This window comes from Electrophorus electricus, chromosome 8 (assembly GCF_041902795.1).
Source record: "Electrophorus electricus isolate QZ-2024a chromosome 8, ASM4190279v1, whole genome shotgun sequence".
In the NCBI taxonomy this organism is placed as follows: domain Eukaryota; kingdom Metazoa; phylum Chordata; class Actinopteri; order Gymnotiformes; family Gymnotidae; genus Electrophorus; species Electrophorus electricus.
This window is the reverse complement of record NC_137504.1, coordinates 26,942,501-26,954,535: the sequence shown is the minus strand read 5'-3', so window position 1 is coordinate 26,954,535 and position 12,035 is coordinate 26,942,501. Positions and strand designations below refer to the sequence as shown.

The window sequence follows — 12,035 nt, the reverse complement described above, 5'->3', positions numbered from 1 at the left end:
GTCATGAATTATCATTTGCAGTCTTCGTTGTCATTTGTTTTGTATGAATCAATTTGGACATCAATTCAATTTAAATTCCCTTGTGAAAAGAAATATATATGAACAATCACTAGTCGGCCAACGAGCTGTTTAACACGCGTAGGGCCCATGATATTGGACACGCGTCACACGAGCATCTGCTGATTGAACAAATGAATGTTATCGTACTGGCTTCTACTGCCATCTGGTGGTCATATAAATGTGACGCAGTGAAGTGTGTGATTAAATGGTAATGGTAAAAAAAGAAAGAAATACATTTAAAAACTCAGTTTGCAGGGTCAGCTTCTCTTTCTTTGTAAATACAATCATCTGTTGTTGTTGTTTTTTTTTATTTGAACGACTTTTCTTGTTAACATTATATAAACCGCTGCTTATAACCCTATTAAACTCATAACAGAGCTTTCGGAAGGTCTAAGCTAGTTCATGTAGCTCAAACAAGGTACACTGGAATTCTGTAGGGCAAAGCCTCCTTCAATAAGGTTTGGTTTCGTAGTAGAAAAAGGAAAAAAAAAACGATCTCGGATCAGAAACATGAGCGTCGGTAAAACACAAGTTAGGTCACACAGGAACCTGGTTGAACTTGGACGATGTATTGCGGACAGGTATGGACTGAGAGTTAAAACACAATACAATAATACAATAAGTATCGGAATACCGAAAGGCGCATCGGCCCGTGATTGGCCATTGGCCATGGCACCGCCCACAGGACCAAACGTAATGACAACTAGGAAAGGTGGTTAGCTTAGCTGGCTAGCTCTAGAAAAGACGCAGAGAAATTCATGGTATCACGACTTATTGGGCTGGCATATCGAAGCACAGGCCCGAGGTGCAGAAGAGGTATGTTCGGAGTATTGGTTCGTTCGTTAGCTTGCTAAATTAGCCAGTTCACTCACTGATGGCTAAGTCGGTTAAGTCTGGCAGCAGTCACCGTTAGCAACTAGCGTCGTTGCGGTTCCAGCCCGGCGGTTCACACCGAGCGCTTCTGTTGCCTCTTGGCAGGCGAAGCTCACGCGAGAAGAAAAGAGCGAAAATAGTTGTTTTTTTCTTCTTCTTCTCCCCCCCCCCCCCATTTTATTTAGAGTTCGATTGGTTCAAGTTCACAATCATGTCTGCAAGACAAGGCACATCAATCTGTGCAAAAAACAACAATAGCTCTATGCAGCTCCCAGCTCTTACGTTCAGCAATAAAATATTTCGAGGGTAATCTCGCATTTTGGCAATAGATCTTCATAAGCAGTAACAATCAACGATTTTAACTTAAGTAAATTTTAGAAATATTTTTAATTCCTATAGAGACCATCGTTGGAATAATGCTTAGTCGTATCATTCGCCTCCTCTAATGAAGAGTACTGGAAGAGCAAGTCTACAGCCCCAAGCAGAAGAGCAGTCATTACCTGAAGGCCTCTGGGCCAAGCGGCTCAAAGTTACTACTGCATGCAGAAGAAAGACCTCATCAGTTACTTTTGAGGAAAGAAAAACGACAAAAATGTTGGATCATCCCTCATAGAAATACATGAATAGAACATCTACAAAATGAACACAAATGAAACAATTACTTTTAGGCTGTACTGTACAGACTAGTATTGTGTTAATCAGTGAGAGCAAGTTTGGTCACACCCTTTTCTATGAGGACAGAAAACGCCCTGTAAATACAGTTTTCATATTATCTTACATTCTATGTCAACAATTCATTTAATGCCTCCTCTGGCATTAATTTAATTGATATTTAGCAATTTGAGGTTTCAGATAATGGCAAAGTGCTAGGGCTGCTTTTCCTGTAGTATTCTCTATGGCCTAAAAACTAAAGCTTTATATTAAAGCTCACAGCTATTAACAACTCTGGGTAATTGTTTAATGATTAACACAAAGGAATATAGGTTTGCATTTTCTCTGCCGATGTTTTTGTCTTGTTTAGCTTTTTCTCCTATCCACAAGCTGACTTTTTCCGAAAGCCTGCAGCCCTTTCGCTAGACCCAATTTTCCCAGGTTTCTTTTCTATTACACTTCAAGAGACGGTAGGAAGGTTTCGTAAGCGGCCACTGTCTGCCTACTCATTCTAGCAGTTTCTCCGCAGTGGCGCAGACCCTCCAATCAGAACTCGAGAGATTTGAGCCCATCGTGGGCAAATCTAAAGTGAGCCAGAGATGCCAGAAAAAAACAACTCGCCAGAAGCAAATTTTGGAGGATCCGTGGACAAGCTAATATGTTTCATCTATTGAGGTTCAGCATATATTTTTATGCAAAAATATACAAATGAAAATGTTAATGGTAAGGAATAAGAAAAGATGATCAGTCCGGCCTTAGTTATTTTTCATTGAAATATTGGTGACAACATATGACACTCACACAACTGAAGACATCCACCCATCCACACACATGCGCACACACCCCAGATCAAAACTAAGCCTGCTACACCACTTCAAAGCAGTGTTTACAGTTTGACATGGGTTTGGGTTAAGGCCCTCTGGGGATTCATCCCGTCAGTCTCTGGGTCACGACCTCCCGGTACATGATGGAGATGTAGACGAAGAGGAGGAGGATGACGAAGAAGTCATCCATGAAGCCAAGCAGGCCGAAGAGGGCCTCTGGGACAAAGTCCAGCGGCGATGCCAGGTACGTGAGCGCCCCCACCAGGCAGAGAAGAATACGGATTCGGAACATCCAGAAGAGGCCCCCGACTGAGAACATCTCCCTGAAGGCATGACGGAGGAGTGTGGGAACGTCCCGCAGACGGTCCATGAGCTGCAGTACACGTGGGCATCAGGACGCAGCTTTGCAATATTGCATTAATGCACCATGCATATACATACATATACAGCTGAAGATGATTCCAGGGAATCCAGTATACATACAAGGTTTCCAAAGAATCAGGACATTTCAAGACAGAGGTCCTTCATCTGCTGTGCAAATAGTGCTCATCATATTGTTTATCTAGAAACTTTGTATATTTCACTGCCATTTTTATTCTCTACAATATAGAGATAGGCAGGTTAGATAGGCAGGTCCTCTGTCTGAATGTGTTCCCTTTCCAATTCTAGTTCACACACCATCAAATTCTCATGCAAACACTTTCAAACTTACTCTTACACAATAATACTCTCACACTCCCTATTAAATTCTCATGAGTACACTATCAATGTCATACTTGCTATTAAACTATAAAGTGTACACCATCATACTTCTGTGCACCGTCGTGTTCTGGACACATCATACTTCAGACTAATATTGTCCCTCACATCATTATTCATTGTGTTAGGTATGTGATTATGTCTGATAGTGTGTGAGCTCTTAATAGTCTGTATAAGAATTACAGTAGTACATGCATAGGAATTTACTGGTGTATGCATGAGTTTGACAATGTGTTTAAGAGAAGGCTGATACTGTGTGAGAGATGTACAATAGTGCATGTGTATGAGTGTGTGAGAGAAATATGAATTACAGCCCACACAGCTATTCATACAGTTTTTGCTACCTTAATATATGAATGTATGCATGAAGGAATGAGTACTAATATGAATGTATGAAATATGTATCTCACACACATTCATATTTTATCAGTGCTGCACAATATAGTTTACCAGGTTTCTTAATCACAGTACTTACAATATGACAAAGCTGCCAAATGCAAATTAGCTCTCTAACATTACGTGTGCGTGCGTGCGCACGTGTGTGTGTATTTGTACGTGCTGTGAGCAGTCTGACCCATCTTAGACTCTCAGACGTCTTAGATGAGGGTTCTGTGGGCCATGGTGATGAATCACGGCATTCATAGCATCCGGCAAACAGAAATAAATCTGGGCAATATTAATGCAGGCCACAAACGTCTGCCCACATTGACTCACAGAACGGGGCTGGCCGGAGAACCTGCGATTGTAGTCGTTGACATCAGCGAGTATCAGACGAGGGTCAAGCTGCCCGTCTGGCATTGGAGCATTCTGTTCTGTATGCCGGAACAGTGGAAACAACAGGGTCACCTGATGGGCACAAAGGTCAGAGGTTATATAAGGAAATATTCTGTTATGAAACATCTTTTGCTGTCATTTGACAGTGTACGTAAGAAGTGCAAAATCCTCTCCCTTACCATTTGTCTGCAGATGGGACAGTTTATGGCTCCCAGCCAGGTACCATAGCGCCAATAGGCTATAATACATGAACCTGAGGAACATAGATGGCTACATTGACACCAGTGTACTGACCACGGCGCAGGCTGTCCTACTGAGGTGCAACTAGACAGGAAAAGCAAAACTGACTCCAGATCAGTACACTCCACCCTCAAACGTTTTGAGGAATACAAATTTCATAAATTCACAAGCTCACTTTGTGACAGTGTTTGGATGCCACTAGCTGCTCACAAAGGCTAAGCGGTGGATTTCAAATAGATGTCATGACGGTAACGACACTGACAGTGCAGCAAGTTTAAAAAGCCACGATCAATTAAAAGCAGTGCCTCACCGCAAAAGAGATGGCCGCAGTTGGTCTCCACGGGAAGCACAGCCTGCTGGAGACACACGGGGCAGGACATGTCCGAGTAGTACTGCTGCCGTGGCTCAGATGGCACCTCCTGGGGGAGAGTCAGAGCAGCGCACAGTCACCAACCACACTGGAGTCCAAGCAAGATTGGGTTAGCAACACAAACTGAGCTGTATTCATGGAGCCGGAGCACATCACTTCGTGCAATAAAGAAATGATACTTAAAATAGTGAAAAAGAAAGAAGAGAGAAGTCTTCACCAAAATGGAGTGTTTCTCCACATTCCAGCATTTCTCCTTCTTCCACATTACACACGTGATGTATGTGAGAGTTACACATACGGCACAACGTTTGCCTCTGACCTGCTCTGTCTGTAGCTGCTGTCGAACGGCTTGTACATGTTCCTGATTCTCTGGGTGGATACCCTGATGCTCATTTCTGACACACACACACACACAGAGAGAGAGCAATTTCTTGTAAAGCATATAATCATACAAAATACAAGCAGTGCACTAGAACCACAGCTTCTTAGAAACATGCAGGCAGATGGGCATATAGGTGGTAACGTGTGTTTCCCACCTGCAGAGCAGCGTGGCCACCGTCCCTAGGAACGTTAGGCTCAAGATGACCACTACTAGGACGGGGTTGCTAACCCCTTCAATAAGGGAGTGCTCATCCTGCAGGAAAGGATTCGCATCCAGACGCTCACTGCTTTCCATTCCACCTTCTCATAGCCTGCACTCCCATTATCATGGCAACACAAATCGGAAGACATATGACACTGATCTTCAAACACGCAGTTAGAACCAATAACTTCAGTTTACAAGCACGGTGTCTCTGACGATCATTTAGAATCATTTTTATTAGATATCACGACCGGACTAGAACGGTATTAAGAGGAATAATGTGGTCTTCAAACTACGTTGTAATATTCTGCCTTCCTACAGTATATGTATTATAATATCAATGTAGAGTGAGGAGATGGATTTAAATCCAAGACTATGAACTAGAACATATAATGACCACATTAATTACGGCGGGGTTTTAGTTCCCAGGAGCTGTTTACAGCAGATGGTCAAGACAGCAGCACCTCGCTATAGCTAAGCTTACTATGTTTAAGCTGTATCGACCCGCCTGCGTTCATCAATCTCTGATAAAGACAGCCGTACATTTCCATTTACGGTCGACACTTACATGAGTTAATAACAGTCCGCCGTCCAACAGAATTATATGTCTAACTGTCTCCCTCGTACGCTACGAAACGATCCAAATTTGCAATCCTCTTCCGCATACCTTCTGGGACCCAGGGTAGTTTAGATGATTGCCTGCTAAATTTAAAATCCGTTTCAATTCGAGTCGATTATAATGGATCGTTCTTTGTTTCTTTTTTTATATCACCTCTGTTTAAAAGAAAATAAACCATATATTTTGAATTCATACTAATTCGATGAGGTATCAGTTTAGACAGGCGTTTAGGCGACTTCGTTTTGCAGGGTGGCATTCTAAGGACCCAGCTGGGAGAGGAGCTGGTCTATCTTAGCCGGTGTGGCGCTTGTGTTTCAACATATTCGATCATTACATTTTCTTGTGTGTAGTATATCGACTAGGTTACGTTAACAAAAGCGTAGAGACGAAATTGGGACGTAATACACCGCGTTCGGTTCGGACGGGCTGACTGGTTTTCTGATCAAATCGATCGGCCGATTTGCGGGAGTCGACCCTGTGTTGATAAATCTGGAATCATCTGATCCGCGATGGCTGCTCTGGAAACGGTGGATCGAGTCGAACTGTGCGAGAGTCTCCTGACATGGGTAAGCCTGCCCGTCTCCGGCCAAGACGCATTTTGCGGCGGATAACGGAAATTTTCCGACAGCGGGGAATGAGAACGGAGAGTTAAAAAAAAGAAAAAAAGAAAGATGATCGCGTCCTAAAGTCTGTAGGCTCCTTGACACAGCCGTGTGCTTACTGACAAGTTAGCTGTTTACGGAAAATAGTGTGGAAAACACACACGGGACCAGCTGCTACAGTGGTAACGTTAACCCAAGAAGTTGGACTGTCGGACATCTGTGGCGAGGCAGCTGGTGCTGATAGATAGCTAACCTTTACACCATCACAGAGAGGGTCCCAGGTAGCGTTGAAGCCAAGCAGGGATGATAACCAGCTAGCTGCTTGTCCGATGATCTGGACTCGTTTCCATCGTCGCTACTGCGTGGCTTCAAGCTGGCTGTGATTTCCTCTCAGCTGATGGAAACATCTCTCCAGACGCTATTCCCACTCATGGTCAAATATGTGTAAACTGAGGCTGGCTTCCTTTCGCCGATGGAGAAGCAAATTTCAGATAAAGCTGATTCAAAAGTGTTTTGCCCTGTGGGGAGGTTAAACTAGCTAAAAAAGGGCTCTTCTCAGACACTTTGTTATGAGATTGAGACGAAGGTGAAGGACTGACAGCGACACCAGCGTCTCCATTGTTGTTCTGTTCTAGATGTTCTGTAGATAAAGAACTGGTCGTAGGATTAGGTGGACAGGGCTGTAATGAGAAACTGTAATGAGGCATACTAAAACACCTCAGTGTTTACCAGGGATGTATTCTGAAATATCTCAAATTCGTCCTCTGACATGCTGTGCATCAAAGGATATAAGTGCTTTGAGTAGCAGACCACTTATGGGGATGACAGATGACAAGAAAGCCCTTCTGCTTGCACTGACACGCACTCGGACACACTAGGACTGTGTTGTGTGGCAATGCAGCTCTAGCAGTACGCTGCTGTGGAGAGGCTCTGGCGTGCCCATGTGTACCTGACACAGAGGAGCTGGAGTGTCCCAGCTGGGCCCAGGCACCCTCACTGCTGTGTGCAGCGCTAGAGGAGCAGCCTGGGAAGCCTGGTGGTGTGTGCAGTGTCCACCACTCCATGTCATGCTGAGGGTGAACAGCTTGGCCAGAGGGTTTATAAAATGTACGCCAAACTGTCTGACTCGGAAGGATGAATATCAGTACAGGAAGAATGCGTGTGAGTTTGAGTTTGGTTTCCTCAATGTGCTTGTTAACTTTGTTCTCCATCTCAACAGGATCTGTGTCTGGTCTTCTCTCTGATCCTTGTGTGTGACTGCCATACGGTTTCCCTTACTAATACTTCTCCATGCCATGTTTTAGTCCCGTGTGTGCAAAACACAGACGCGGCTGCGTTAGAAAAACACAGACAGCACGGGTAGGAGAAGCATACCGGGAAAGCCTGACCGCGTTAGAGCCAGCACAGTGTCTCGCGCACTCCCGACAGCCTGCGGCAGGGTGACAAGCAGGTGTCCCGTGCTCCTCGGTGCGCGGTTAAGGACGACGCGCCGGGGACGAGACCTCTCTGCGGAGACGCGCGTCTGAACTGGGACACTTCGTGCTGACACTCCCGCTGCCCTTAGAGGGAATGCGCCGCCCTTAGAAGTCATTCTGTTTTAATACTGAACTGAGGCCAGTACTTGTGTTGCTTTTACAGCTTTTTGTTAAACGTGGCCTGCATTAGCACAGATGGTATTATGTTAACCAGGCTCTGGGAGTCTGATGCTTTTGACCAGTAGCCATTTCCGCCAGTGGACCTGCGAAGTTTGGGGGGGTTTTTAAAGTGGGGAAAGAGGCGGGCGAGCAGAGAGTGCGGCGCTAAGCACTCCTATACGCACGTCCTCTTAATGCGCACACATGGGTTAGTTGTTTTGTGTGCTGTGAGGAAATTAAGGAAACTTCAGAGGGCCTTGTGGCTTGGATCGAAACAAATGTTTTGGTGTCGTGGGGGTGTCATCCAGTTACTCTTGCATGTTCACGAGGTGTGAAGCAGTTAAGTGGTAGTGTGACATCATCTGACGGGACAGGTTTAAGGATTAGTTGATTACAGGGTGTAGTCACTTTTTTTTCCCTTGGTTGTTGTGTTTTTTCCCCCTCTGTTATTACTGCCTGTACACACAACAGTCTCTCCTCAACAGGAGCCGTTGGGTGTAGAGAGACAGCATGGCGCTGTTGTGAGATGTTCGACATCAGGGTACCAATCGAGCTGCTCCTCTGTGAAGCGCAAAGGCGTTAAGAATTCCCCGCATGTGTGATGCCAGAGTCTCGCAGGCTCTGTTGTACTGGTCTTCTCGGACTCCAGGCAGGTGCCAGTCAGAAGCAGAGTGTGTTCTTCTGCGTCGGGCAGGGCCGCTACGCATGGAAACTGCTACCTCAAGCAGTGGAGGTTCGCTGCACTCCGCCTACACCAAGACATCCTGGTCTGATGTGTGAAGGCTAAATGCTTAATTCTTAATTTTTCAGAAACTGTTTTGCTAATAAGCAGATGTAGTTTAGTAATAACTATTTAATGACTAGCTCTTAATCGGTGGAATACGAGTAACCAAATCCATCTGTTAAACCAAAGCCATTTTGTTTATCCTGTCCTGTTAGGATATCGAGGCATCACTACCATCTACAGTATTTGAACAAACTTGTCTCTTTCTGATGCAGCAGAGGAGAACACAGCTAAAGCGTTGCCCTTTCAACTGCTTTTTTCACGCCCAGGCTAAAACTGCTCCGTGTTCCTGTGTGTAAACAATCATGGCTGATGGTGGTAACCGGACACCGAGTAGAGCAGGAAGCTGGGATTGAGTCCCGCTGGGGGGTTCCTCACTGTCCGAGGGAAGACCGCTGAGACGTGTCCGCACGAGCCAGGGCCGTGCTCAGTTCAGTCTCTGCTTAGCATGATCAGCGCGTGGATGAGGCGCTCTGCTAATGGCTGCTGCATTATGGTGGCGTCTCGAGCAAACAGACGAGCCGCACGTCAGGCTATCCTGCAGCCCGCCTGTTTTCATTCATGTCCTGCTTGGTGATTGGTTGCAGAGTTGACCACACTTGACTTCGTCGGAAGTTGACGCGCGCCCTGTAGTATAATGCTAACCTCACCCCCCCCCCCCCCCCGGGTCTCTTGGGCCTTGGCTCCGCTCCCTACGCCTGCTTTGAACTGCACGGTCAGTAATGAGAAATATCGACATGCTAAAATGGCATGTCTATTCTCTATCGCTTTCTGTCTCTCTCTCTCTGTCTGTCTCTCTATCTCTTCAGAAGCAATATGGTCAGCTCACATTCCTCCCATAGCTGCTAGCAGACCTTAAAAAGATCTTGCGATATGCCGTCTCAGACTCCAGCCTTTACAGTCACTTGCCCTCACATGTGTAGGATTATCAGGTGCAGTTGGTAGCAGACCTGTCACAGCTGGGCAGCTCTCCAGATCTGCAGTAGGTCTTTAGTGGGGTAGTCCCAATCAGCAGCTGAATTCCTGTGCAATTGCCGGATAGACAAAGGTACAAGACTCCGCAAGTTTGAGTGTGTTGCCATGCTGGTGGGAAGTCTGCCTTGCCTGTCCTTCTCAGACTTTTGGTTCACGTCAGCTGTCACATGTGCAGCATTTCCTGTTAGCCAAACTGGAACTCAAGTCGTTAATTTCTTGGAAAGCTTAGTCTGTTCACTTTAAGTGATGATGACCTTTATTTATGATTTGTGTGACCTTTGGTACCACTGTTGATTTCAAGGTGTTTAACATGCAAATAAATGGACAGCTTACTTCTTTTTACATAAAATTAATGCAGTTTGTTGCAGTGAAAGCAAAAGGGAACCAGCTGCCTCTGACCTCAGTCCTTTGTCTTTACCTGGCAAGTGAACTTTACAGAGGACTCGGTTCTCTTTCTGGTCCTCTTTAGCACCGATGAGAAATCGGACCACTTGTTCACACCACTACAGTGAACTCACGTGGGTCCTTAGGTTCAGAGGTCTTAGAGTTTGGCCTGATTTTTTTCTCACATGGTTTTTAAAACTTTCACATAGCACAGGAGCAGCTCAATGTGATCTTCTTCCCAGACGTCACAGAAAGCTGCCGTCTCTTCCTCAGACACCACAGGCCCACGGGCAGCCATTGTTCTCTAGTTTTCTCCACTCGAGATCGTCGCGTCGTATGACAAACCTGATGAAGGCCAGTGCGAAATGCACCAATGCCACTGTGTATTCACATCCATGCATCAGACCGCCGAACCACAAACGAACCGTACTGACACCGCCTCCGTTTCACGCTCCGTTTAGAGCGGTCCAAGTTTGTGTGACACGTTCTCATAGGCAAAAGAAACCATGACTCAGCGGTCCGTGATCACTCAGAACACTGCAACGGCCCGAGTCCTCTTCAGGGAATTGCCGCGTCTGTTTCCGTCCGCTGAGGTTTATCAGAATGTTCCCCTTTCTCTTCTACTCTTGAACCCTAACGCTGTGCATAGTTTGGGCTTGTTCTGGGCCTGGGCCGGTATTCCTAAAGCAGCCGGTACAGTTTTGCTGGGTGCGCTCTTCGTGAGGCCGGTGTTCTGCGTTGTGAGTACTGAGAACTGAGCTCCAGAACTGCAGCTTTCCTGAGAGGATTATTAGGCAGGCGAGTCCTTGACTACGGCCGTCGTCTTCGGGGCCCCTCCAGCCGCCCTAGTCCCCAGCCGTTTCTGTTCGGGCACGCTCAGGGCAGCCCGTGGGTGTGGACTTCCTCTCTGGAGCTGTGGACCCTGCCTTTCCTCTGAGTTATCCAGGCTGGCAGAGAGTTGCCAGAAGCCTGTGGAGCTCAAGGTATAAAGGTTGCAGGCCACCAAGTTGGCCAATAAATCCAGTGTTATTTCTGGGCAATTCCCTCGGGATGTGGGTCAGAGGTGAAACGTCCTTCAGGATAACGGATGGGCTTGGGGTAAACTTGGAGTGGTTGGTGCCGGTTTACATAAGTAAACACAATGGCTGTTCAGTACCACGGTGTGATTTATTCTTATTGGCTCGTGTGTGTGTGTGTGTGTGTGTGTGTGTGTGTGTGTGTGTGTGTGTGTGTGTGTGTGTGTGAACTCAGTGTTGGATTTCTTAACCAACATGTGAGAGCTAAAATTAAAGTCTGGCCAGCAGTCCCTGTTTGCCCTGTAAAGTGGACAGACACTGATCCCCACACTGAGGGAGGTTGGTGGGTGAATGTAGTCCAGCGTGCAGCCACCTCTGCTCCTGATTGGGTGGATTTCCCACCCTGACTGCCCAGAGCCTGGCAATGAACTGATGAACTTAATCAGGCAATCAACAAACAGTTCTGCAATCCGGCCCTCCAGGATCAGAGCTGGCGCCCTCTGGTGTTTGTTGTTTGCAGCATGTTCTATCCTAGCTGCGTGGTCAGCTGGTAAACACAGCTATGGCACACACCGAGCTCAGATCGTGATGAGGGGTTCGTCTTGACCTGTCTGTCCAAGCCGTCTGTGTTTTCTTTTTTTATATCTGGTTCGGCTCATTAAACAGGCAACAGGTGGAGAGTCTGAGTCAGCACTCCCCCATCACAAACAGCACCCATCCTGTTTACAGTGACCTAACCGATGGCTTGTGTAAGCTCATTAGTCAGGTCAGACCTCTTCAAGGGCCCTATGATGAGGTTTAGCGCATTACCCGTTCTGCCTTGTCCTGCATAATCCTTGTATGGTCTGGATTGCTCTGTCTTAGGTGAGGTGTAGATGTTTGCTATC

The 12,035-nt window shown here is 46.3% G+C and overlaps 2 protein-coding genes across 12 annotated transcripts in view; one reads left to right on the top strand and one right to left on the bottom strand.

The window, feature by feature from the left end:
• Positions 1-2,332: 2,332 nt before the first annotated feature.
• On the bottom strand, positions 2,333-5,811 carry rnf170 (ring finger protein 170). Of its 3 annotated transcripts, XM_027018837.3 has the most exons (7): positions 5,703-5,811; positions 5,088-5,243; positions 4,871-4,946; positions 4,492-4,600; positions 4,121-4,194; positions 3,882-4,013; positions 2,333-2,781 (listed from the first exon to the last, which is right to left on the bottom strand). In XM_027018837.3, exons 2-7 carry the CDS (start codon positions 5,225-5,227, stop codon positions 2,512-2,514), a joined length of 801 nt encoding a protein of 266 aa, XP_026874638.1. In that variant the 5' UTR covers positions 5,228-5,243; positions 5,703-5,811; the 3' UTR covers positions 2,333-2,511. The 3 variants fall into 3 exon arrangements, with proteins under 3 accessions (XP_026874638.1, XP_026874640.1, XP_026874641.1); XM_027018839.3 differs by lacking the exon at positions 5,088-5,243 and having other exon boundaries at positions 5,703-5,805; XM_027018840.3 differs by lacking the exons at positions 4,871-4,946; positions 5,088-5,243 and having other exon boundaries at positions 5,703-5,805.
• A 191-nt stretch (positions 5,812-6,002) lies between these two features.
• The window catches only part of hook3 (hook microtubule-tethering protein 3), a 28,413-nt gene continuing 22,380 nt past the window's right edge, over positions 6,003-12,035 (top strand). For 6 of the 9 annotated variants that reach the window (XM_027018821.3, XM_081719246.1, XM_027018823.3 and 3 more), the window contains exon 1: positions 6,004-6,319. In XM_027018821.3, coding sequence (XP_026874622.2) covers positions 6,263-6,319 — 57 coding nt within the window. In that variant the 5' untranslated portion in view covers positions 6,004-6,262. Of the gene's footprint in view, positions 6,320-12,035 lie in introns of all 9 variants that reach the window. The other 3 variants (XM_027018817.3, XM_081719245.1, XM_081719248.1) reach the window with 1 other exon arrangement.

What these genes read in the sequence shown, in the direction of transcription:
- rnf170 (XM_027018837.3), bottom strand. Translation starts at nt 5,227, where the DNA reads ATGGAAAGCAGTGAGCGTCTGGATGCGAATCCTTTCCTGCAGGATGAG. An exon ending in CTGCGGCCATCTCTTTTGCG is followed by an intron (nt 4,195 to 4,491) that starts GTGAGGCACTGC and finishes TATGTTCCTCAG; the next exon opens with GTTCATGTATTATAGCCTAT. An exon ending in TCTCCGGCCAGCCCCGTTCT is followed by an intron (nt 2,782 to 3,881) that starts GTGAGTCAATGT and finishes CGTGTACTGCAG; the next exon opens with CTCATGGACCGTCTGCGGGA.